This window comes from Typha latifolia, chromosome 5 (genome assembly GCF_019914945.1).
Source record: "Typha latifolia isolate L0001 chromosome 5, TyphaL0001v2, whole genome shotgun sequence".
NCBI lineage: Eukaryota > Viridiplantae > Streptophyta > Magnoliopsida > Poales > Typhaceae > Typha > Typha latifolia.
This window is the reverse complement of record NC_133090.1, coordinates 6,356,308-6,381,516: the sequence shown is the minus strand read 5'-3', so window position 1 is coordinate 6,381,516 and position 25,209 is coordinate 6,356,308. Positions and strand designations below refer to the sequence as shown.

Genomic DNA, 25,209 nt, shown 5'->3' with positions numbered 1-25,209 from the left:
ATTTTTATTCTGTATTGGACATATATATCTTCTTTTGAAGACAAACTTTATTATATTTTATTGAAGTTGTGGAAGTTATATCCAAGAGACTAACTAGTTATTTTGCCATTCTTTTGGAAATTATAAGTTATTTGAAGTACAAGTTATTTATCTTATTGATATCTTATTTCTTATCATGTGAAAACGGTTTCAAAAATTTTTTTGGTGTGTTTATATGCTGACCAAACACATAAACATGATAAGGAAAACACTTATACCAGCTTTTAATAAATGTCGAATAACGATATTTGTCAGTATGTCTAAATGTTGAAATATATCTTTTTTGTAGCGCATAGATCTATCGATTGAAGTTTTATTGCTGACATTTAGTAAATGTCAATACATATATTTTTCTTGGTGTGTATCTAAACATCGATACATGTATTTTTATCGACGTCTGTAAATATTCGCCATCCAACTTAAACTGATAAATTAATCGACAGTAAAAATATGAACTGGCGTTTATAATTGCTGGCTAAAATATTTGTGCCGATGACTATTTTCACAAGCTAGCATATTTCTTTTGGCATTTAAACGTTAGTAAATGTTTTACCAACGGCGTCTATAAGCCTAGAAAATAATCTTTTCCTAAATGCGAAGCCTAGCAAAAACCTTTACCAACTAGGGTTTATGTAGCATTTGTATATAGACTAGGAAAAATTTTGTGGCATATAAAAACGTCAGCAAAAACTTGTTTTGATTTTGTGAAGTTTTAAACAACTTGTTGTGGCGTATAAAAACGTTGAAGAAGAGATGAACCTTGTTGGTGAAAGAATGTTATAACTCCAATAACTTCTTTTCAAAAGCAATTACCAACCATCCTAGGTTAGGGCATCCTAATCTAGACTCACAGAATTTCAAATTTCGCAAAATCTAGACTCACGGACAGAATTTCAAATTTCATAAAATCTCCATGGTGCGTTTGAACACCAGTCGTGCACGTTCGAACGACCTGACATGAATTTCAAGTACGGTCAAATGGTTGAAATCTATTCTCTGTATTTTCGAACGGGCTACGAACAACTACAGGTTGCATTTGAATGGCCACAAACTACTTTTGAAATTTTTGAATGCGCTTCGAACTGCTGCATGCTACATTCGCACGCCCACAAACTGCTCTCATAATTTTGGAATGCTTGCAGGGTGCGTTCGGATGCTCTTCGAACGTTGCGACTTAAAATCTTTAAAACTCAAAATTCTTCAATCTGAACCTTATCAAAACTTGTAGAAATGCTATGTATAAATAAAGACTTAGAGTATTTGTACACATTGTGAAACACTAAAAACCTAACATTTTTATTTTGTGTACTCCTCTCTATTAAAAATAAAACGCCAAATGATGATCAATTAACATTTTTTTAGGAATGAGGTGCTAGTTAACATGTCCATAACAGATCTATTTTGGTACTTAAATTTATAAGACGGATCAGTTTGGTCAATAAGGCTACTAGATGCATAGGAGTTCAATAATTGGTAATTAGATTTTAACTGCTGGAAATGAAAATACTTCAAAATTATAGAATTTAAAGAAAGAAAAGACCAAATATAAGTAAGTAATATAAAATAAAATAAAAAGTAAGTAACATCAAGTGCTTGGAGTGCCAACCAAAGATTCCGTTGGCGACCTTCAAGCAAGTGAAGCGCCATAGTAGAATTTGTCGCCTGTCACAAGGAAACGAAACCATTCAGTCAAGATTTCCTGCTGTTTTTGTCCCTTTTACCCCTTATCCACCACTTTAGTGAGAGATGCCCTCCGCTTCAATATCGAACTTGAGTACCCACACTTCCAAAATCCCACCTCCACCCTACCTTCTCATGGAGGTCGGAATCGCCGCGAAGAGCGAACCGGTGCGGTACAATGGAACGATCACCATCTTCGTCGTCTTCACTTGCATCATGGCTGCCATGGGTGGCGTCATCTTTGGCTACGATATCGGAGTTTCAGGTCACCTAAATCTCTCACTTCCACCTACATGATCTAATTTTTGGCCACTCCATAATTATTAGTTCCTGGTATATAGGAGGTGTGACATCCATGGATTCGTTTCTGAAGAAGTTCTTCCCAAAAGTATACGCCAAGATGAAGAAGGACTTCCACATCAGCAACTACTGCAAGTTCGACAGCCAGCTCCTGACCGCCTTCACGTCGTCGCTCTACGTCGCGGGGTTCTTCTCCACCTTCTTCGCGTCATCGGTCACGAGGGCGTACGGTCGAAAACCGACCATGGTTTTTGGCGGCGTGGCGTTCCTCGCCGGCGCCGCCCTTGGAGGGGCGGCGGTTAGCGTGTACATGATCGTCTTGGGCAGGGTTTTGCTTGGCATCGGCGTTGGATGTGCCAATCAGGTTAGAATTACCATTCCTAGTCTTTGATGTGTGAATATGGTAATAGTATTTTTCTCATCGTAGAGGAAGAGAATTGCCAATTGGATTAGACTGATGCAGAATAAGTAAGAACACAATGATTCTTAAGGCCACGGGGCCTACACTGACGACACCAATATTAGCTCAAAATGTGGACTGTTTGTTGGCTTGACATCCAAACAAGCATATAACGTACTAATATGTTCATTAGAGATAGGATAACTCAATGATGAGCTTTTATTTAATTTTGGTAGTTATACCAAATTGTAGGTTGCAGCTAATTGAATGACGGGCTTTGATACCCTTGATAAATTATAAGGTTATAATATAAATTGATAAACTATTCAGTGACTTATATATTTAGTAAATCTGCTAACTCAAATGTCGATTTTTCTAGATGTGTAAATATCATCTTAGGTGGCATTTGTGTGGAGTAGAAGTCACTTAGCTGAGTAGATAATCGATTAATGAGTTGGTTTTGTACTCCATTCTCCACAACTCGTACACTAGTTATGGGGCCAAAATGATTGCATTTATAGTTTCATTACTTTGATTTTTCTATATATATTAAATTCTGCAACAGAATAACAAAGTCCACATGTAGGGCCTAACCATTATATAAGACCTAGCAAACATAAAACCACCGATGTTCTCTTTTGGTATACCGACAACTATGAAATCCAAATTTTCCACAAAGGTGAGGGACATCGACCTGAAAGCATCTTCTATGACTTGGCCGTTATGAATATGACATTCTAACCACAAAAGTAGCTAGTCTGATTTCGATAAGCATTATTCAATCATAGAGATGTGTAAGCGTCCACATGGTGTCCTTAGCTTGTAGGTCTTGTTCTAAGTAAAGTGTCCCACGAATTAGGGAAAAGAATGCACATTTACAGAAAAATCATCGTAGTTTTGGAGATCATACTACAACAATGAAGCCTTCGTCCTCCATATTCAAAATTTCATGGACAATTTTTTTGTAGTGACCATTGAGTTACCTAATAAATATTCCTCCCAACATGAAAATTTATACTCACCCTAATCTAGGAAAAATGATCTTCCATGGATACTCAAGATTATGTAAAAACTAAACATAACTATAGAAAATAAACAACACAAACACACAAGAATTTTTACTCAAAATCTCCTTATAACCAAAGGATAAAATTCAAAAATCAAATCAAATGCTAGATACAAATATACATACAAATAGCCCACTAAATCCCACCGTCCCCAAATAGTAATCTTAGGGCCTGCCTAATCCTCGTAGTTGATCAACCCACGTGCACGCCCTAAACCTAAACCAAACTTGATTTGCAGTTTGGTGTAGACCTAGCCACCTTTCTTTAGGTTTCTTCATGTATAGAGGGCTTCACTAGGCTGATCCCTCATTTGTTTCACAATTTGTGCGCTCTTGAACGTTACCTACAACTAGACCGAGCACACCCACAACCTGCCGAGTTCACCAATGGTTGAGTGTTGCTTCAGCCCATCCTAGAGTTTCATCTACCCATGCAACCATTGCATGCGCTAGTGCTCCTCCCACACAAAATCAAATAGCAAATGACAAAGCCATAGAAGAACACCATCTAAATCTTTCACCCATCTAGAGCATAGCGACATCGAAGATATGTTTGGAATCTCTTTTGAGCTGAGATATGCTACATCCCCACCTTGGGTTCTCCCTATCACAACAAAAAATTTGTGGGGGACATAGGAGTCCTGGACCGAATAAGTTTAGAGATATAAAAAATCAAAGCCTAACTCAAAGTCAAAAGTAAAAAAAGCATATAATGAAACATGGAAATAAAATCCATTTATGAAATCTAGATCCTACTCAATCTGAACTCAAGTCAATGTGCGAAGAACCAATTAGAGTAAAAAATAAGAAGCCAAATACGAATAGGAAAAGTAAACATGGCTAACACAAGATGACATTTTTTTAGGTGGAAAATCTCTCTTGTGTAGAGAGAGAAGAAACCATACTTACCCAAAGCCGATCAATCTTATTTTTCTAAGTAATAAAAATAATATTCACTTGCAAACCCCTTCTGAAACTCCAATATCATAGTATTAAGTTACATCTTGAAAAGAAACCATGATTAAACAATTTTGTGAAACATATTGCCTCCTTTTGGTTAGCATCAGAGCAATGGATCAATCCTCAAAAATGTGTTTTCCCATATGTTTGATGCCGATGAGCATTTTTGCAACTAATATAGAAGTCTCCTTATTTAAAGATGGAACATAAACTCCATGAGAAAACTAGAAAACTCTTCTAAGATGAGATTAAGATTTTTAGAGTTCTCCTTCCAATCGGTAATCCAACCTCTAGTTTGTAGCTCCTTATAGAGATTAGGACATACTTGATTCGTGCTAGGACAAGGCACTAAAGAAATCCTTCCATTTCTAATTCAGAACTTTCATTTGTTATTTTGCACATGCCGTCTAACTCTGGGTCGAGCGGGTAAATAGGCACTACCGAGACGTAGACTTTAACAATAGGGTGATACGTGCAAGTGGTGCAGTAATGATACGATCTCCTCTTCGGCTAGGGGGCTCCGATACCACTATTGATACGATCTCCCCTTAGGCTAAGGTTCAATCTATCCCGATTTTCAGATCTGGATAGGATTTGACATAAAACTTTGAAAATAGATTTCGAAAGATGAAGCTATCAGATCGATATGAAATTCTAATATGTTGTAGCCCCAAAAAAGAGTTTTCCAACGAATCTTGTTTCAGGTGAATCGAACGGTGGGATCTCTATATATCAGTTGATTAGTAGACGAATATTAGGAAGTCATTCTTTGGATCTACGGATGGAGGCATGAGATCCTAGGTGATGATGGATGGTGGTGGACTGGGCGGTAATGGGGTGGCACGGTGAATGTGTGGAGGTGGAAGGGTTATGGGTGATGGTAGGAGTTAGGGCAAGGTGATAGATAGATTGGAAGAAGGGGGAGGAGTGGGCCGCCTCTAAGGGACTAGGGTGAGTGGTCGGTCGAGGGAGGCTAGAAGCGGCAACGCCAGGGAACGAGAGAATGAGAGAGAAGAAGATGAAGGAGGCTAGGGCAAAATTCAATTCATTCAATAATGATTCCATAGTTCCCATCCACACCTTTAGAGGCTAACCAAACAATTTAAAAATGACAATTATTAACCCTAAAATAGTAAATTTTTGCCGACCGTGTTCGAATGCGCCTGATCGTGTTTGAACACACATTTTGCGTTCTCTGTATTTGCGAACCTAATGCAGGCATTCACAAGTGCGTTCGTACGTGCCCATATCGCGTTCGCAAGAACGTTCGAACGCACCCCACCCGCGTTCGAATACGACATACATAAAACTTATTTTTTTATAAAATAAATACTAAAATAAGAATAAAAGACACCCGTAAAGTGTATCCATGCTCGAGATGTCATCGGTAAAGTCCGAATCATATTAAGTAATTAACATCGTCAATCATAAGACATGCATATCGAAGATATCATAATCAGAAATGCTTCAATAATCCATGAATAACTATGAACTAGTAAATTAAATATAATTTTGCTGAATAGTGAATAAATATCTACCTATGTATGATATGAATGCAATAAAATCATAGAGTAAAATATCATTTCAATATTACGCTATTCCTAGACTATAGAGAATTTTACTTGCCCAGCAGACATCATTTTTAAGTTAACCAACTCTAACTACACCACGAGATCCTATTACGATCGCTCTTGGTGAAGTTGCAAATGTAACTCAAGATCAGTCCTGGTTCCAATCTAAGGCAAAACTTTCAAGAATAATTGCGGATAATCTAGCTATCCAATAGATCAGAGATTTTGTTAGGTTGTTTCTCTTGAAATAAAGGATCTAATGCAACCAAAATCATCAATCGGAGGTGTAGATAAGAAGTTATAAGGGAAATACTGACCGATGGTCAAATGGTAGCGGGATGGACATGATTAGTGGAAGATGGAATAATGGTTAGGTAATGGGAGGTGACACTGGGAGTGATGGTGGGTTAGAACACTAAGCTAGACGAAGGGATATAGTGTGGAACAATCCTTGATAGGCAAGGGGTCATGGTCAAATTGAAGGAGGAAGAACATGACATCTAATGATGGATGCCATTGGAGGAAGGAGATAGAGGTATTGGATGGAAAAACTTTAATAATTCATCAATAGTTTAATAAGGTTGCCTTCCACATATTTAGAGGCTAACCTGATAAGCAAAAACATCAAAAGATAGCCCTAGAACAATGCAGTTTCGCAAATTGTGATCGAACGCAGGTCAAGCGTGTTCGAACGTACTAAATACGTTCTCTGTATTTGCAAATGTATGCAGGCATTTGAATGTGACTACCGAAAATATTTATTCTTCAAAAGCAAAAGTTATTTCTTTCGAGGCGAGTTGGTCAGATCCAAGCCGTATCTAGCTAAATCGTAATAGCCCACCTTGCCCTCAAGGTATGAAGTTGGGGAATCGATCGGCGATCTCGGACTCGATCGAATGGTTTGCCCAACCATTCAACCAAGATCTCAGTCTCTAGCCTCGAGCCATGTTGTCTCCGTCATCATGCTAGTACTCGTATTGGCTCAACATTATGCAAATCCTCCTCGAGTTTGGGTAGAACCAAACCCGCTACTTAATCTAGCCCAATCCTCACCTTCAACAATGAAACATGAAACACTGGGTGTACTCTAGTTCCCTCTGGTAGCTCAAGCTTGTAGGCAACTAGTCCAACATGCTCACAAACTCGAAATGGACCAAAAAATTTGAATGCCAATTTCTTGTTCTAAATAGGGCGCAATGTGACTTAATGATAGGGCTGGACTCATACAAACACCATGTTGTCCACACTAGACTCCTTCTCGCGATGATGCTGATCATACATTTGCTTCATTCAATTCTGGGCTGCTCTCAGATGCACCTGCAACCTCCTAAGATTAGCATCCATCAACGCCATATCAACCTCAGTCCGCTCCAATGAAGCCGCTAGATCATACCCACACAACATTGGTACCACCCGCCCGTACTGCCTCAAATGGGGTCATGTCGCTAGATCACCCACAAAGCATTGAAAGGTATTGCTCAATTCCCTGATTAATAACCTTCGTTTGCCTATCGATTTGTGGGTAGTATGTTAGCTCAAGTTTAGTTTTGTGTCCTACAACCTGAAATATTCACTCCAAAACTCACTAATAAATATTTGATAATGATATGAAATGATTTAGCGAGGCATTCCATGAAGCTTGGTGACATTTTGGATGAAACATTTGGCTACCGATTTGGCAAACAAACGGTGCGCCAAGATTGAAAAATGAGCATATTTGCTCTACCTGTCCACCACAACAAAGATTACCGAATATCTGCGTACCAGCAATAATCCTTCTATGAAATCCCTAGAGATGTCCTCCCAAACACGACCCAACACAAGCAAAGGTTGAAGAAGTCCAACTGGCTTTAACGTTTCCATCTTAGCTCATTGACATGTCTCGCACGCCCTCATGTGTGCCTTGATGTCCTTTTTTATTCCTGAGTGTTCCAGCAGCTTGGACCGGAATGACACATCCACGGCCGCTCATATGCACCTACAGTCAAGCAATAACCCGTATCTATCCTCCAAATTAGGATAGCTCTCCAGATCAGCTCTAACCTCCTGCAATAACCCTCTTACACATGGGTCATCGATACTTACGCTCCTAAACTCCTCAAAGAAGGGAAAAGAAGGCATGAAAAAAGCTGCCAATTTATCTCCCGGTACAATAGCTATCTTATGGTCTGAATTTCTGCACGACGACAATCCTTGTGGCTCTTCAAACAATATAGAAAATTTAGATAGTAATTGCTACAATTCTTGGGGTTTACTTGAGATTAAGGGAGGCTCAATTACTACTAGGGACATCTAAAAACGATAGGCTAACTCCCTTGGCTGTGGTAGCTCCACCAAAGGTTGCAAGGTAGGGCTAGATTGCGTTTTCACCACATTTAGCCGCACGCACCACTTTGTCATTTTGCTAAAATGTCATTCACATATCGAGAAAGTTGAACGTCACCGATCCTAAGCTTTGTAACCATTGAGTACCTAGGACATGATCAACACCTCACAAAACAAGAGGGTGCAAATCAACAATCAATTCGTGTCCTTGGACCTAAATTTCCACTCGGTGACACAAACTATCAACCATCAACTTCGTTCTATCGCTAATTGCTACATCAAATGCATTGGTTGGTCCAGCTTCCAACCCAATCCTCCTCAGCAAGCGCTCATCTAAGATGTCATGCATGCTCCTCGAATCAATAAGGATGTGCATGCAATGCTTCTTGACCAATTCGTCTACTTGAATCGTCTTCGGTGCAATGATTTTGCAATAGGCGTGCATTGAAATTTCAGCTTGCACATGCTTCTCTTCGAGTAACTCTAGGGCTTCCTTAAGAAGCTCTTCATCAACCTCTTTCTCAGCCAATTTTTCTCCTGGATCATCTTACTAATCAATCAACATGATGCTCTCCGTCACTTTCACACACTAATGACAGGGTGTGAAGCGTTCATTGCATAAGAAGCATAGGGGTTTTGCCCTTCACTCCTTTGATACATTTAGTTAGAATCTTTTCTTACTGCATTAGTTATTTATTTTTATTAAAATAAAATTCCTGTAGGTCATGTTTGAATGTTCGAATGCAGGAGGGGTCGCATTCGAACGCCCTTGCGAATGCCTGCATCAGGTTTACAAAAACAGAGAACACGTAATGCACGTTCGAATACGGTCGGGCGCGTTCGAACGCCTACATCTCGTTTACACATACAGAGAATGCCTTTTGTACATTCGAACACGATCAGGTGCGTTCAAACGCGATCGGCGGGAATCCTCTAGAATTAGGGTTACTTATTGTTTCAGGACTTGTTGGCTAGCCTCTATATATATGTAGATGGCAGCCAAATTCATTATGCTATTGGATTATTAATTTCTTGCCTCTCTATCATCTATCTACCCTAATCTCCCTCCTCTCTCTTCACCATCTTTTCACCTCTACTGTTGGCAAGGTTTCTCCTAACTTCTAATCTCCCTCGACTGTCGAGCACCCCACTTCTTTGGAATCTCGACCACTTTGTTCCTTTCATCTATATCCCTTAATCACATCCACCATCCACTTCCATCTTCGTACCCATCCATAACCCTAACATCCACTCTACTCGTCACCACCACCATCACCCACATTATTTCGTATTTTCATCCCAGTTGCAGTTCAAATTCTATGAAGGGCATAAATATGAAAGTTGTAGATCAGGAAGTTAAGAATTCAATCCACTTAGTTTCGTAATTTTTTGACAACCGAAGAATATTTGACAAATATTTTCCCAGAGTTGCGCAGACTATTTTCTATAATAAATTCAGATCTTAAGGGAATTATTTTGTAGTCGACCTTTTGATACAAGAACCCATCAATCTAGTATTAGAGCTTATCATCTAGTATCAGAGTAGGTGAACCTCAGACCTACATTAATTGTTGAAACAAAAAAGATGACATCAATAAGGAGACCTATGGACAGTACACCGACAAGGGAGTACTCAATCCACGATCACATTAATCATGAGGCCGATTCCTTTGGAGCGACCACGGCAGGATCGAGTCAACCAATGTCCATGGCTGTGAATATCGGCTTGGCTAATGAACTTAGGGGCATATTCCAAACATTGAAGTATAGAGTTGACACAATTTAAAAGAATCACAATAATTTCAAGGAATATGTCATGAACCGATTAGGTTCGTCATCTCCTCGACGACGATAAGAAGTTCAAGAAGGACCAGTGGTGGGACCTCATCGAACTGATACCCCACAGATCCAGCTACGTCATGTGAGTGTTAATGATCCCCTCTTACCTATGCCTACACATCATCCCCCACCTCCGTTACAAAATCCAAGACCGACGGTGGTGGAACCCGAGAGGCGTGTGGCACCGGTGCGCTTCGTCGATAAGGAGGATTGGCACTTTGAGGATGAGGTTGATCCCTTTCGAGATGGTAATGGACGTGCTCGAGGATTTAGAGAAGGTGATCAACATGTACCAAGGTTTAGACTTGAACAAATGATCTTTCGCGAACCTGATAATGCTATTTGGGGGAGAATTACACGCTTGGACTTTCCAAAATTTCAAGATGGTGATCCAACGGATTGGGTGTTTCAAGTTGAACAATACTTTGATTGTCAAGGGACAATGGAGGACACAAAAGTCCAAATGGCAAGCTTTCACCTCCAAGGAACTGCATTGCATTGGTATAGATCGGTTATTCGTAGAGTTGGATTTATCGGTTGGGCTGACTTTTATAGGAGGATTACATGCAGATTTGGGACAGTGGCATATGAAGATTTTGCTGCCATATTAAGTAAGATGGCTCAGAGGATGACCGTATTGGAATACCAAGCTGAGTTTGAAAGAGTAAGTAGTTGTTGCGAGCCACCTTGGCCCGAACCGACATTGATGAGCACATTTATTTCAGGGCTGTGAGAGAAGATAAAAGCGGTTGTTCGTGCTCTTTGTCCTACTACTCTTGAGGAGGCCTTTGAGAAGGCTGTGAGGATGGAGCAAAAGCATAAGGCTCTAAAGATGGCAGCGAAAAATAATTGGGGCAATCGAGATGGGCGGTTTGCACCTAGAACGTCGGTTGGAAATTCTGCAGGTTCAAAGAGAGCGGTTGCGAGTACTAGACCACGTGATACGATTCGAACTTCACCGATGTCGTCTCGAGCACGGATACTCTTTATGGGTGTCATTATTTCTTGTTTTAATGTTTAATTCCTAAGAAAATAAGTTTTCTGTAAGTCGCGTTCAAATGCGGTTGTGAACGCGGTTGTGAACACCTGTATCACGTCCAGAGAGTGTGAATTGTGCGTTCGAACGCGCTATGAACGCCTGTATCGCGTTCGCAAATCTAGAGAAGTGGGAAATAGGTGCGTTTGATCTCACGTTTGAACTCCTGCATCGCGTTCGCAAATCCAGAGAAGAGCGAACTAGGCGCATTCGAATGCGAGCGGGCGCGTTCGAACGCGGTCGGCGAAAATATACTGTTTAGGGTTAATTTTGAATTGTTTGGTTAGCCTCTAAAGGATGTGGATGGCAACCATAGAATTATTATTGAAGAATTGAGTTTTGCCTTGCCTCCTTCATCTTCTTCGCTCTCGTTCTTTCGATCCCTAGCGACGCCGCTCGACGCTGCTTCTAACCTCCCTCGACCGGCCAATCACCCTAGTCCCTTAGGGGTGGCCCTCCTCCCCCTTCTTCCAATCTATCCAACACTTGTCCTAACCCTTCCATCAACCATAACCTTTCCACCACCACTTTTCACCGATGCCACCCCATTAACATCGGTCCACCCCCAATCACCATCATCTAGGATCTCGTGCCTCCATCCACGGATCTTGATTAGACCCCCTGATATTCGTCCACTAATTAGACGATATCTCAAGATTCCTACATCTGATTCGCCTGAAACTAGATTCGTTGGAAAGCTCTTTTCCGCGGCTACAATATCAAGTTGATCCAATGGCAGCATCTTTTGGGATCTATTTACAAAGTGCCGTGCCAGATTCAGTTTAGATCTGAAAATCGAAAGAGATCGAACCTTAGCCAAAAAGGGGAGATCATATCAAGCTGGTATCAGAGCCACCGTTCCTCGGACACGCGCTCCTTATGACAACAACCAGAGCCATGGTTGCACGGCGAGATGATGAAGAAGAGATTCTCCCAGTAGAGGAGGAGGAAACGGTTGTGGGGACTTCCACCCGCGAAACCACTCGATCTAGTGTTCAAGCCGTGTTGGGGTCTCTTTCCGAATAAATGGCAATCAACAACGAGATGATGATGGAGATGATGTGGGAACTTGGGGAATTCGAGACGCAAGTCCACTCCCATGAACCACCAGTTCAGAATTTGCAACCACAAGAGCCGTTGCTGCCACCACCCTATGAGCAGAGGCAAACAAGGATGGTTCTACCAGGGCCAGTTGCAGGTGAACCCATCCGACGAGTGAACCACTATGCCTTGGAGATCAAGATCCGTGGGTGGGTCAATACGATCTGAAACCATGGCGAGTTAATCAAAACCAAAGAAGGGATAGTCAACCCTTCATAGTGCATCCTCCTCCGGTTAGACAAGGACTTGGACATGATTTGGAATGAGACAACGACGTCCATGGATAAATCATGCGTCTCGAATTCCCCAAATTCAAAGGTAGCAATCCGATCGATTAGTTTATAGGGCGGAGCAATTCTTCGCATACCAAGGTACGACGGAAGAATACATGGTGACGCTTGCGAGCTTCCACCTTGAAGATGCAGCGCTTCATTGGTTTCGAGCAGCCAATGCCAATGAGGCTATTGAAACTTGGGCTGAATTTTGTGCTGATATTACGTGGCGATTTGGAGCGTCGGGGTATGAAGACTTCGATGCTCTCCTCTCATAGACGGTGCAAAAGACCATGGTTGGAGCATACCAAGAAGAATTTGAGAGGATAAGTGGCAAATGTCATCCCCTATAAATGGATCAGCAACTTTGCAGCACCTTTATCTCCGGGCTGCGGGGAGACATACAAGCCGATGTGAGGGCTTTAAGGCCTAGAACCTTAAAGGAGGCCTTCGAAGATGCGATGCTCATGGAACACAAACATAGGGCCATGAAGTTACACCTAAAACAAAATTGGATGAGCCAAGAAGGCCGCAATCAAGCTCAACCAACCATAGCGGTGGGAAATAATACCGGCGTACTGAGGACCGCTGTTGCAATGGTGCCTCCTCGAGCACTCGTGAAGCCATCCCAAGATGTGAAGTACGCACCTACAGGTCCGGGACGAGCACTCACACCTGGTCAAATAGAGGAACGAAGAGCCAAAGGCCTATGCTTTCGTTGTGATGAGAAGTTTGTACCTGGGCATCGCTGCGCTAAATCAATGGGATCGGTGATGCTAATAGATGGATTGGAGGATGAGTTTGCAGCTAAAAATGCAAGTGTGGCTGGACATCAATGGCTTCGAAGCTTGGGGCTCGTGACATTTGACTTTACAAACCTCTCAATGACATTTTGGAGGAATGACCAGAGTGCTGCTGGATGGAAATCAACAGTTGATTGAACTTCCAAGCGTAAGGGACGCAAGTGAGCTTGTCTCTTTCTCAGCACCCACTTTTCCTTTTTTTCTCAGATCTACGGAGAGCCGCGGCAGAGGATAGTGAACTGGTCCGACTCATGGAGGAGTTGAGAGAGAACCCATCAAGCCACCCCGAGCATGAGGAACCCAACGGGTTGGTACTCGAGCGCGGGCGGATCAAGGTACCCACGGACAAAGAGCTATAGAGACAATTGATGGCACACTTCCATGATACTCTTATAGCAGGCCATGGAGGGGTCTTACGTACCTACAAGCAGCTGGCCCAAAACTATATATGGACAACAATGAAGTCGGACGTGAAGAAATATGTGCGTGAATGCCAAATCTGCCAACGAGTCAAATTAGAGACGCTCAAACCCAGCGGGCTGTTGCAACCACTGCCTATAGTAGAGCATATTTGGGAGGACATCTCCATGAACTTCATCGAAGGGCTACCGGAGGTCCAAGGACAATCGGTGGATCAATGGGTGTTCGTTCGAGCTCAACCGTACCAGCAATCCACATTGAGACCAATTTTGAACCAGAAGTTGGGTTACAAGTACTATGGTTCGTACCGAGTGCTACAACGAATCGGTCCAATAGCTTACCTGTTGGACCTACCTGAGGGAACTAGGATACATCTGGTCTTCCATGTATCAACATTGAAGGCCCAGATCGGGCCTAACCATGTGGTGGGTTCGGCCTTGCCCGAACCAATGGAGGAAGATGGCCCCACTAAACCGGTCCGAGTCTTAGGCCACACGAGAAGACGCCATGGATCCAGATTGGAGACTGAAGTGCTGATTGAGTGGCTGGGCAAACCAACTAACGTGTCTACATGGGAGCTAGAGTCAGATATCATAGATCGCTTCCCAAATTTCAAACCTTGAGGGCAAGGTTGCGAAAGCGTGGTGGATTGATACGATTCAGACTTCACCGATGTCGTCTTGAGCATGGATACTCTTTAGGGGTTCTTTCTTCCTTGTTTTAATGTTTATGTGAATGCCTGCATCATGTCTAGAGAGTGTGAATTGTGCGTTTGAACACCGCATTCGAACGCGCTGTGAACGCCTGTATCGCGTTCACAAATCCAGAGAAGTGGAAAACAGGTGCGTTCGGTCGCCGTTCGAACGCCTGCAATAATCTGAAGATTTAGGGATAATAAGAATGCAATAATCTGAAGATCAACCTAAACTCTCCTTAGGGAGAAACTTTTGAGGAAATCTACGAGAGATCTAATCGTCTGATAGATCTGTAACTTGGATAGATTGTTCCTCTTGAAGTGAGGACTCCAACTCAACTGAGATCACATTGATCAGGCTTGTAGATCAAAAGTTATGGAGAAAATAGTGGTTAGGTTTTGTGGAGGTTGGTAGCTATGGTGGTGGGGTAGAGCATAAAGCTAGACAAAGGGGGAGAGCGTGGATCGATCCTTGAGAGACAAGGGGGCATGGTCAGATGGAGGGAGGAAGAGGATGACATCCAAGATTGGATGCCCTTGGAGGAAAAAGAGGGAGTTGGGAAGGAAAACTTCAATATTTCATCAATAATCCTAAATTAGGTTGCCTTCCACATATTTAGAAGCTAATCTATCAACAAAATAATTAAAAAATAACCCTAAGATAATTAAAAGATATCCCTAAGATAATGCAGTTCGCCGATTGCGTTCGAACACAGTCGAACGCGTTCGAACGAGGATTTCGCGTTCTCTGTCGTTGCGAATATATACAGGCGTTCGAACGCGGTCGAACGCATTAAACATAGTCTCTATTTTTGCGAACGTATATAGACGTTCGATAGTCGCATTCGAACGTAGGATGTCGCATTCGAATGCGACTGCTAGAAATCCTCTAGAAATCCTATTCTTCCCAAAACAAAACCTATTTCTAAAACAAAAAAACTAAACAAAAGTCATAACTAGCTGAATCGTATCATGATCCTTGATAAGCAAGGGCTTACGGTTATATTGAAGGAGGAAGGAGATGACGTCCAATGATGGATGCCGTTGGAGGAAGGAGATAGAGGTATAGGAAGGGAAAACTTTAATAATTTATCGATAGTTCAATAAGGTTGCCTTCCATATATTTAGAAGCTAACCTAACAAGTAAAATAATCAAAAGATAGCCCTAGAACGTTGCAGTTTCACCGTTTGAGTTTGAACATGGGTTGAGCATGTTCAAATGTGCTAAATACGTTCTTTGTCTTTATGAACGTATGCAGGCGTTCAAATGCGGGTTGAGCAAGTTCGGATGCACTAAATACATTTTCTGTATTTGAGAACGTATGCAGGCATTCGAATGCGACTTCTTGGCATTCAAACTCGATTGCCAGAAATATTTATTCTTTGAAAGCAAAAGTTATTTGTTTTGAGGCGGGTTAGACAAGTCCAAGCCGTATCTAGCTAAATCGTAACATATCCTCTTCATATGGTAACGAATCTACAAATATAACAAGTATAATTGTCGATGAGTAACACTAATCCTAATTTATACAATTAATTTAAATAGTAATGGTAGGTTGCCAATAGGATTTCTATGTCGGGTTACAAGCATAAGATCTGTGGGTCCCAAACTATAGTCCACAAATCCTAATGGAATATCACTAACTCATGACATGAAAGTGATGAATGTAACAATCTAATACTTAATATAACAAATTTATTAATATTATGATTTGAATTGTCAAACTAATATTTTATATTTAATTAAATAACACAGTTGTATATATTAATATAATTAAAGCTGAGTTAAGGAATAATATCATTTGATGAATTAAAATAGTGATTAAAATGAGGTACAAACTAATTTGCTACCCTTTGTTAATAATGTTAATGATGATAAGCTAAATAATTATTTAATGCATATTTTACATTAATAACAAATATAACAATTATATAAACTTAAAGGCATAACATCTAATGGTAATTTCTTTAACTAATAAAATTGTAAGATAATTTTTGTTATGAAAGTAGCCAGGACAATAGAAAAAAATTCAAAAAGAGCCTACCTGGGCACTAGGCCTACAACCCAATATTTAGGCAATTAAAGAGAAGTGGGTAAAAGGGGCCACCCTCAAACATAGGAGGAAGAAATCTCTACATGCCCGAGCAGAGAAGAATGAGCAAAACATAATATGGAAAAGTGAAAACGTAGGAGAAAGGAAACAAAATTCTATCGGCATTATTGTCGCCCTACACCTAGATAAAAGAAGGAAGAATTCTCTATCTGAGGTAGCACAGGATCAACATTGACAAAAGCTGGAAAAGAGCTCATAAGATAAATAATGGGCTCTTATGGTGAAATTTTACAAAGAGGTCAAGGGAGCTAGTAAGGGGTATCAATACAATGATGATGATGGGGCGAAGATATTCGGGTAGACATGAGGTTGAACTGGGTGACAAGACAACAAATTTCGTTGGTAAAGATAAGATGTTGATATACTTAGTTAGGATTTTTTCTTATTTCATTAGGTGTCCGCATTTGTGAACGCCTTGTGAATGCGTTTGTGAACACCCGCGTTCGAACAACTTGTGAACGAACGCCTGTGTCGCGTTTGTAAATCCAGAGAAGGGGCTTTTTGAGTGCATTCGAACGCGATCGACAGGAATCCTCTAGAATTAGGGTTTCATATTGTTTTAGGATTTATTGGCTAGCCTCTATAAATATGTGGATGGCAACCAACTTCATATTGGAATTGGATTCTTGATTTCTTGCCTCCTATCTTCTCTCTAGACTCCTCCCTCCTCCCTCTTCACCATCCTTCCACCTTTACCGTTGGCAAGGTTTCTCCTCATTTCTAATCTCCCTCGTCTATCAAATCACCCCTCTTCTTTGGATCTCAACCACTTCATTCCTTCATCTACTTTTCTTAATCATTTCCACAATCCACCCTCATCTCCATACCCATCCATAACCCTAACATCCACTCCACCCGTCACCACCATCATCACCCACGTTATTCCATATTTTCGTCCCCGCTACAGTTCGAATCTATGAAGGGCATAAATACGAAAGTTGTAGATTAGGAAGTTACAGATCCAACCCGATTGGTTCGTAATTATTTGACTATCGGAGAATATCTGACAAATATTTTTCCTCGATCTTATCTGACTATCGGAGAACTCGATTGGTTTGTAATTATAGATCCAACCTGATTTTTGTAATAAATTCAGATCTTGAAGGAATCTTAGCGTAGCCTATCTTTGGTTTCAGATCTTATCAAATTGGTATCAGAGCCTAACAATTGGTATCAGAGTCTATCAATTGGTATCAGAGCAGGCGAACCTCATACCTCTATTAATGGTTGAAACAAGGAAGATGACATCAACAAAACCTATGGAGAGCACACTGACAAGGGAGGACTCAATGCACGATGATCCTAACCGTGATGCCAATTCCTTTAGAGCGACCACGGTAGGACCGAGTCAACTAACTTCCATGGGTTCAAATATGGATGAACTAAGGGGCATGTTCCAAACATTATTACATAGAGTTGATAACATACAAAAAGATCACAATGAATTCAAGGAATATGTCGTGAATCGATTGGGTTCGTCATCTTCTCGACGACGAACGGAGTTTCAAGAAGAACCAGCAGTTACAAAACTCAGTTGCGTCATATGAGTGTCAATGATCCCCTCCTACCTATGCCTTCACATCATCCCCCACCTCAGTTACAAAACTCAAGACCGGCGGTGGTGGAACACGAGAAGCGTGCAACACCGGGGCACTATGAGGATGAGGTTGATCCCTATGGAGATGGTGATGGACGTGCTCGAGGATTTAGAGAAGGTGATCAATATGCACAAAGGTTTAGACTTGAACCAAGAATCTTTCACGAATCCGACAATGCCATTCGGAGGAGAACCACACGCTTGGACTTTCCAAATTTCCAAGGCAGTGATCCAACGGATTGGGTATTTTAAGTTGAACAATATTTTGATTGTCAAGGTACAACAGAAGATGCAAAAGTCCAAATGACAAGCTTTTACCTCCAAGGAACTCCCTTGTTGTAGGTACTTCGCCCTGATGAATGCCGGTTATTGATGGATCATGGGCTGCTATATCTGCCACATCTTATTTCCTTACTCAACCAAGGATTGCTCGGCTCTAATACCAACTTGTTACGATCACCCTCGAGGAAAATGAAATCGTAACAAGGTGCAGTCCTCGATAGATTTGCATAGAACTTTCGATAGATTTTTCGGTGGATCTAGCCGTTGGATTGATATAAAATTTTGATATGTTGTAACTCTCGAAGAAAGATTTCCAATGAATCCAATATCTTATGATTTGGATGGTAGATTTGGAGATATTATTGAATCAGTGGATGAAGATGGAAGAGACAAACCTGCGGGATAAAGGTCCGAACTGGATCTACATGGTTTGGTTTGCATGCTTACTACCCTTAATGACTAGATTAGTGCAGAAGTAGATGTGCTCTTAGATGATCGAGACCCTTGCTAGCAGAAAAAGGTGGCTCAGTTGTAAGTGGGGAGAGTTGTGACTGGCGGCCAAGAAAAGAAGAGAGGAGATAGGGGGCAACAAGCCTTAGCCAAATAATCCTTCCTTAATGAGAATTAGAGGTGCTCTCCACATGTATATATAGAGGCTAACCCTTGACCGAGTTAAATTCGGACTCTTACAGCAAAGGTGGCTTGGTGAGTCCAAGCGGTACTAGCTCATGATATATGTCCTAACTCAACTAAAATAATTAATTTACTTATCTAAACCTAATTAACGAATTAACAAGTTGAGTCCATATTTAGCAAATACTTGAGTTTATGGCTCAACGAAAATGGTAGGTGCTAAAAAATGTAAATGACTTAATTAGATAACTGGACTTGACCCAAGCAAGCCCAATGTGCCGTGAAGGGATCCGATCTAATCGAGTTCTTGTTATATGATGAGGCAACATGGGAGCTCGAGTCTAATATCATGGATCGCTTTCCCAATTTTTTACCTTGAGGGTAATGTGAGTGAAGCGTGGTGGGTTGATACGGTCTTAGTTTTGTTCAATCCTTAGATCATATTCTTTTTCTTATGGATTATAGCGGTTTTTTATTTGTTGCAAAAGTAGGGTTCTCGGAGAGAGGCTTTCAAACAGCCATTCTTAGCGTTTGAATGCCATAGCCATTCAAGATCATTCTTGTCTTGAGTCTGGGTGTTCAAACACCCTAGCTCGAGAGCCAAAGTGGAGTTTTGGTATTTGAACGCCAGAATAGGCCATTCAAATGATCGACGATGGGGACAACTCGCATTAGGTTAATTTGAGTGTTTTGAATGTATGGCTAGCCTCTAAATATGTAAAAGGGCAACCACTTTGGATTATTGGAGAAATTAATGGTATTTGCCTCTTCTCTCTCTCTTTTTCTTCCCTGGTTTGTCCATACATCCAAGTTTGGCCAACCACCACCTAGGGTTGATCAAGCCACTTACCTCCTCGACTGACCCATCCCTCTTGACCCCAACAAACAGTTCAACTCCTCCATCTTCCCTTCTACTAATTTATCTACCTCCCTGCACCAGCAGTCCACCATCACCACCATTGCTGCCCAAGCTAAGATCCTCCAACAACTCAGCCATCCTACCACGATCCACTCTGATAGATTCATTCCTCCACACTAAATCTATTATCTCCCAATACTCTATATTTATCGAATCGTTGATTCTCAAGAACACTCTTAATCTTGAAGATTTATAGTAACCCTAACTTTCTCCAAAATAGTTGAAATCCAATTTCTTCAAAGAATTTGGTCTCGCAATGATCATGGAATTAGGAAGGCATACCTATCACTGTCCCACTCTCTATCTCGCTTTGATTCACTCCAAGCGGCCACCTACTTAGGGTTCGACCACCCATCCCTCCTTCCTCCATCGACTCTACCTAGTCCCTTAGGTTCAACCTCTCCTCCCTCTTCTTCCCCTATGATCTTCAACTCACAATATTCACTGAACCCACCCCACTTGTTTCCCTATTACCCTAGCTACCTTCCTCCACCAATCACCAAGCTGCACTAAGCCTCCATTGATCCAATCGAACCACCATGGATTCCACTCTATCCGTAGTGGAAGCATGGTGAAGTGATGTGATTCAAAGGTGATTAGGTAACTCAAGGAACATTGGGCTTAATGGATTAAGTCGATTTAGCCTATTTGACTTATTTTTTTAATTGGATTAGTCAAAGTCCTAGTTGATATCCTAATCGATTAAGTCATTTGCAAGAGGATTGAAATCAAATCATAGTCTAATTCATTATATTTCATTTGTATAAACAAGTAGCTCTAACCCCCTAGATAGTCCATTGACCAAGTGTTGAAATCCCCATTTCTTGCTTCATATCTAGTTTGCAATATTCACTATGTATCACGCATCAAACTCTTCATGTCGATGTTGGATGTCAATTAGATTCCGATGCTCTTAATCGATCTCTGATGTAGAACTAGCAATCAGACATATGTAAAACCTCTTGTCATAATAGACAGAAATTTTACTTCCTCAAGGAATTAGAGAACACATTTAAGTTGAGATTAAAAATTTCTAGAGTTCTTATTTTGATGGATGTCTCAACCTCTACCTCTCAGTCCCTTAAATAAAGATGAGAAGCAACTATGTTAGTGCTACAACTCCATAAAGGACCGAATCTTTAAAACTATTTCAAAATCTATATATTTTATAACTCAATTAATTATGATTTTGTTCACGAATTTATAACTATAAAAATGTAGCTCTTACACAATTTATAATGTAAATGAAACTATAGAACGAAATTTACAAAATCACGACGACAAGGATATCTAGTTGATAGAGAATGACTTAAATATATATATGTATATTATCATATACATATATATATGATACTTGTAATAATCTATACAATGTAATAATCTATATAATATAGATCTATAAAACCATTTGAACTTGTAATAATCTATACAATGTGGAGAAATATAGATCTAATTGTACTTGATCTCTAAACACTCGTTCCGACAGCCAGGTTCTAGACTTTTAGCATGCTGTATAAATAGACCTTAATCATTAGTTTCTTCTCGAACTATGTTCGATAGCAAAAGCAAAAAGACAAGGAGGTGAAAACTTTCAGGATTTGGAGTTCTTCTATTTGGCTGGAGGGGGGTGAAACTTGCAGAAGCCCTTACTCCCATTCTGCTCACAAACCTTGAAGAGTGACTTTTTTTCCACTTCCTGCAACAAGACATTGTTAACGCGTGGTGTTTTTTTAGGAAAAATTATGTATTTGAATATAAATTTTATACAAATTTTGACTCAAATTTGAGTGAGGTCTACCTATTATTAATGATTGATTCATAATAAAATTAAAAAAACTCAAAAAGTACTTTAGTGTTATATATTCACTTATTTAAATCTATAAAAAAATAAATAAAAATTAATTTTAAAGTAGCTATCATGGCAGAGTTTAGCACATTGTCTATCGGAGAATGTTGTTAGAGTATATAAAGTACCAACCTTCTCATGGGTTTGGACCCCAAAAGAGTACCCATTTTTGTGAGTAAAACGATGCATCCTTTTGATAAAGTACCAACCTTCTCACATGTATTGCCTGACTTGATTCGATTCACGAGTCGTCTAAATTTAATTTTTAGTTTCTTTTAAAGAGATGCATCCTTTTGATGTGCCATTTTGATTCTAGATGACTTAGATTCCAACTGAAATTTTGCACCCCTTAGTCATACCTGTTCATTTCTATACATAAGTATATACTAAATATTATCTAATTAATTCATTCCAGTCATAAATTTTTTAGTTTTCTAGTTCTATATTTGAGAAATAGTACTGCACTGTCTTAAGAAGATAATATTTAATATTCGACTCAATTTATGCAAAATTTTATATTCTATAATGTATAAATTTATTTAATTTTATTATTTTTATTATATCAATTTTTTATGACTATTTAAATCGGATTGTTACTGCCAACATATGTTACTTTCAGTATGTCTATATTAATTGCTCATAAGTGTATCGCCATTCAATTAAATGACTCTACGAAATGATTTCACGTCAATGTCGAGGAGCATTCATTGATGGCTTCCACATTGACTTCTCTCAAACTACTTATATAATAATACTGTTAAGCTGAAAATTCTTAGCCTTAAAAGTTATCTCCATCTGGCATATATCTAACTTATTTTCTTCCAGTCAGTTCCACTATATCTCTCTGAAATGGCTCCACGTCAATACAGAGGAGCTTTCAACAATAGTTTCCAATTCAGTGTCGGCATAGGAGCGCTCGCTGCAAACCTCATTAATTATGGCACAGAAAAGATCAAGGGAGGATGGGGATGGAGAGTCTCACTGGCCTTTGCTGCAGTCCCTGCTGCATTCCTGAGTCTTGGCGCACTCTTCCTACCTGAGACCCCTAACAGTCTAATTCAACGGGGAAGGGATGTTCAAAGTGTAACAAATTTACTACAAAAAATTCGAGGCTCCAATGATGTCCACGAAGAGTTACAGGATTTGATCACAGCCAGTAACACCTCAAGGTCCGTTCGTCACCCGTTTCGAAGAATTACTAAACCCAAGTATCGCCCGCAGCTCGTAATGGCTATCATGATACCATTCTTCCAGCAAGTGACAGGGATTAATGTAATAGCTTTCTATTCACCAATCTTGTTTCGAACCATCGGTCTAGCAGAGAGTGCTTCTCTTTTGTCATCGGTTGTGACAGGAGTGATTGGTACAGGGTCTACGTTTATATCGATGACTGTAGTCGATAAATTTGGTCGACGAGCATTGTTCATGGTAGGAGGGATACAAATGTTTGTTTCCCAAGTTATGATTGGGGGAATAATCGGAACACAACTTGGAGATCATGGTGGCATGAGCAAAGGCTATGCATATCTTGTCTTGGTGTTGATATGTATTTATGTTGCTGGATTTGGATGGTCATGGGGGCCTCTTGGTTGGTTGATTCCAAGTGAGATATTCCCATTGGAGATAAGGTCAGCAGGGCAGAGCATCACAGTTGCAGTGAGCTTCTTCTTCACTTTTCTTGTAGCCCAATTGTTTCTAGCTATGCTATGCAATATGAAGTATGGGATCTTCTTCTTCTTTGGAGGGTGGTTGTTGGTGATGACTGCGTTCGTTCATTTCTTGCTACCAGAAACCAAGAACTTGCCCATTGAAAAGATTGCCCAAGTGTGGGAGGAGCATTGGTTCTGGAAGAGGATTGTGGGGGTTAATCAGATGGAAGCAAATTAGATGCACAAATGTTGGGATCAAAGTGATGCCAAATCAAAATGACAATTTGTATTAAATGGATATCAAATAATAGAAAACAGATGTAGTTATGCTTTTATTTTAAAGGGATTTTTATAAATCACACATTATATTTTACCTATTTTGTGATTCATGCTCCAATTTTAAAGATTTTGTAATCCGACCCCTCATTTTTCCTTATAATTTTCATTTAACACTGATGTTACTTTGACTCACTAATATCGATCAAGTTACTAAAATGCCCCCCACTATTTCCTTATTTTCTAAATCTCTCTTTAATCTTCCCTACCTACCTCATCCACCATTATCATTGTTGTCATCATCGCCGCTGCCGCCTTTCCTATCTTTCCCATCCCCCTCCTCTTTCTCCTCCTCCTCCTCCCCCTTTTCTTCTTGTTCTTCTTCTTTGGGAAGAATAAAAAGAGGATGAAGAAGACATGAGTAATTTAGCTATTAATAAATTATTTTGTATATTATAATAGAATATTCTTTTTCTAATACCGTCTAAGTTAACCTATGGTGTTAAATAAGAATTATAGGGAAAAAGGAGGGGTCGGGTTATAAAATTGTCAAAGACGGAATATGAATCACAAAATAGATAAAATATAGAATGTGATTTGTAAGAAGCCCAATTTTAAATCATAATTATAGATGAACTTGATGACTATATGATGTAACATTTGCATGTCTCTTTGATTTGATACAATAAAAATAAGAGATTTGACGAATTTAAATCTACACCAAATATTATAGCATGGTCTAGATTGTATCAAAATTTTGACTAATTGAAGTATTTCAATCAATATGTGACCCAGTTGTGAGTTTAAATAGAAATCTGAATTCTAGTGTTAAGTATTTAACTTATAAAGATTTAAGGAAATTAAATAATGGGATAGAGGTCACATCGTTAAAGAAACTCATATTGTATAAGTGTTTTCGGATTCCAATCACAACGACAATGATATAATTGTAACAATAGTAAGTGAAGAAATCATATCCCTTATGGATGCCACTGACGACGTGAGTGGTGGCCAGTCCTAGGGTAGTGGGCTGCTGCTCCATCATCCCCTCTCTATTTCTATCCCCTACCATCCGACTGCCACTGTGGTTGCTGTTGTCGTGGACAAAGCCTATGAATTCGTCGGCTTGGTGAGTCCTCCTCCCCCTTCTGCCTATGGTGGTCCAGTGTTGATTTGCCACTGGCGAGGAGCCCTCCTCATGGGGATGGTGTGAAGTGAGGAGGGGGAAGACCCCTCCCTTCGAACTAGGTTGGGCCAACCCGAGCCCCATCATAAAATCTTCCTGATCATGGCCCAAGCCTGATTTTATGTTAGCAGAGTCTGTGCCCTTTGTAGGTATTTTCTTCCCTTCTTTTCCTCCTTCCTTTTTTTTATTTATTCTCTCTTT

At 40.2% G+C, this 25,209-nt stretch overlaps 1 protein-coding gene across 1 annotated transcript; it reads left to right on the top strand.

Moving 5' to 3' along the window:
- Positions 1-1,626: 1,626 nt before the first annotated feature.
- Positions 1,627-23,923, top strand: LOC140788315 (hexose carrier protein HEX6-like). The gene is made up of 3 exons (XM_073137524.1): positions 1,627-1,984; positions 2,061-2,383; positions 22,723-23,923. Exons 1-3 carry the CDS (start codon positions 1,786-1,788, stop codon positions 23,782-23,784), a joined length of 1,584 nt encoding a protein of 527 aa, XP_072993625.1. The 5' UTR covers positions 1,627-1,785; the 3' UTR covers positions 23,785-23,923.
- Positions 23,924-25,209: the final 1,286 nt, after the last annotated feature.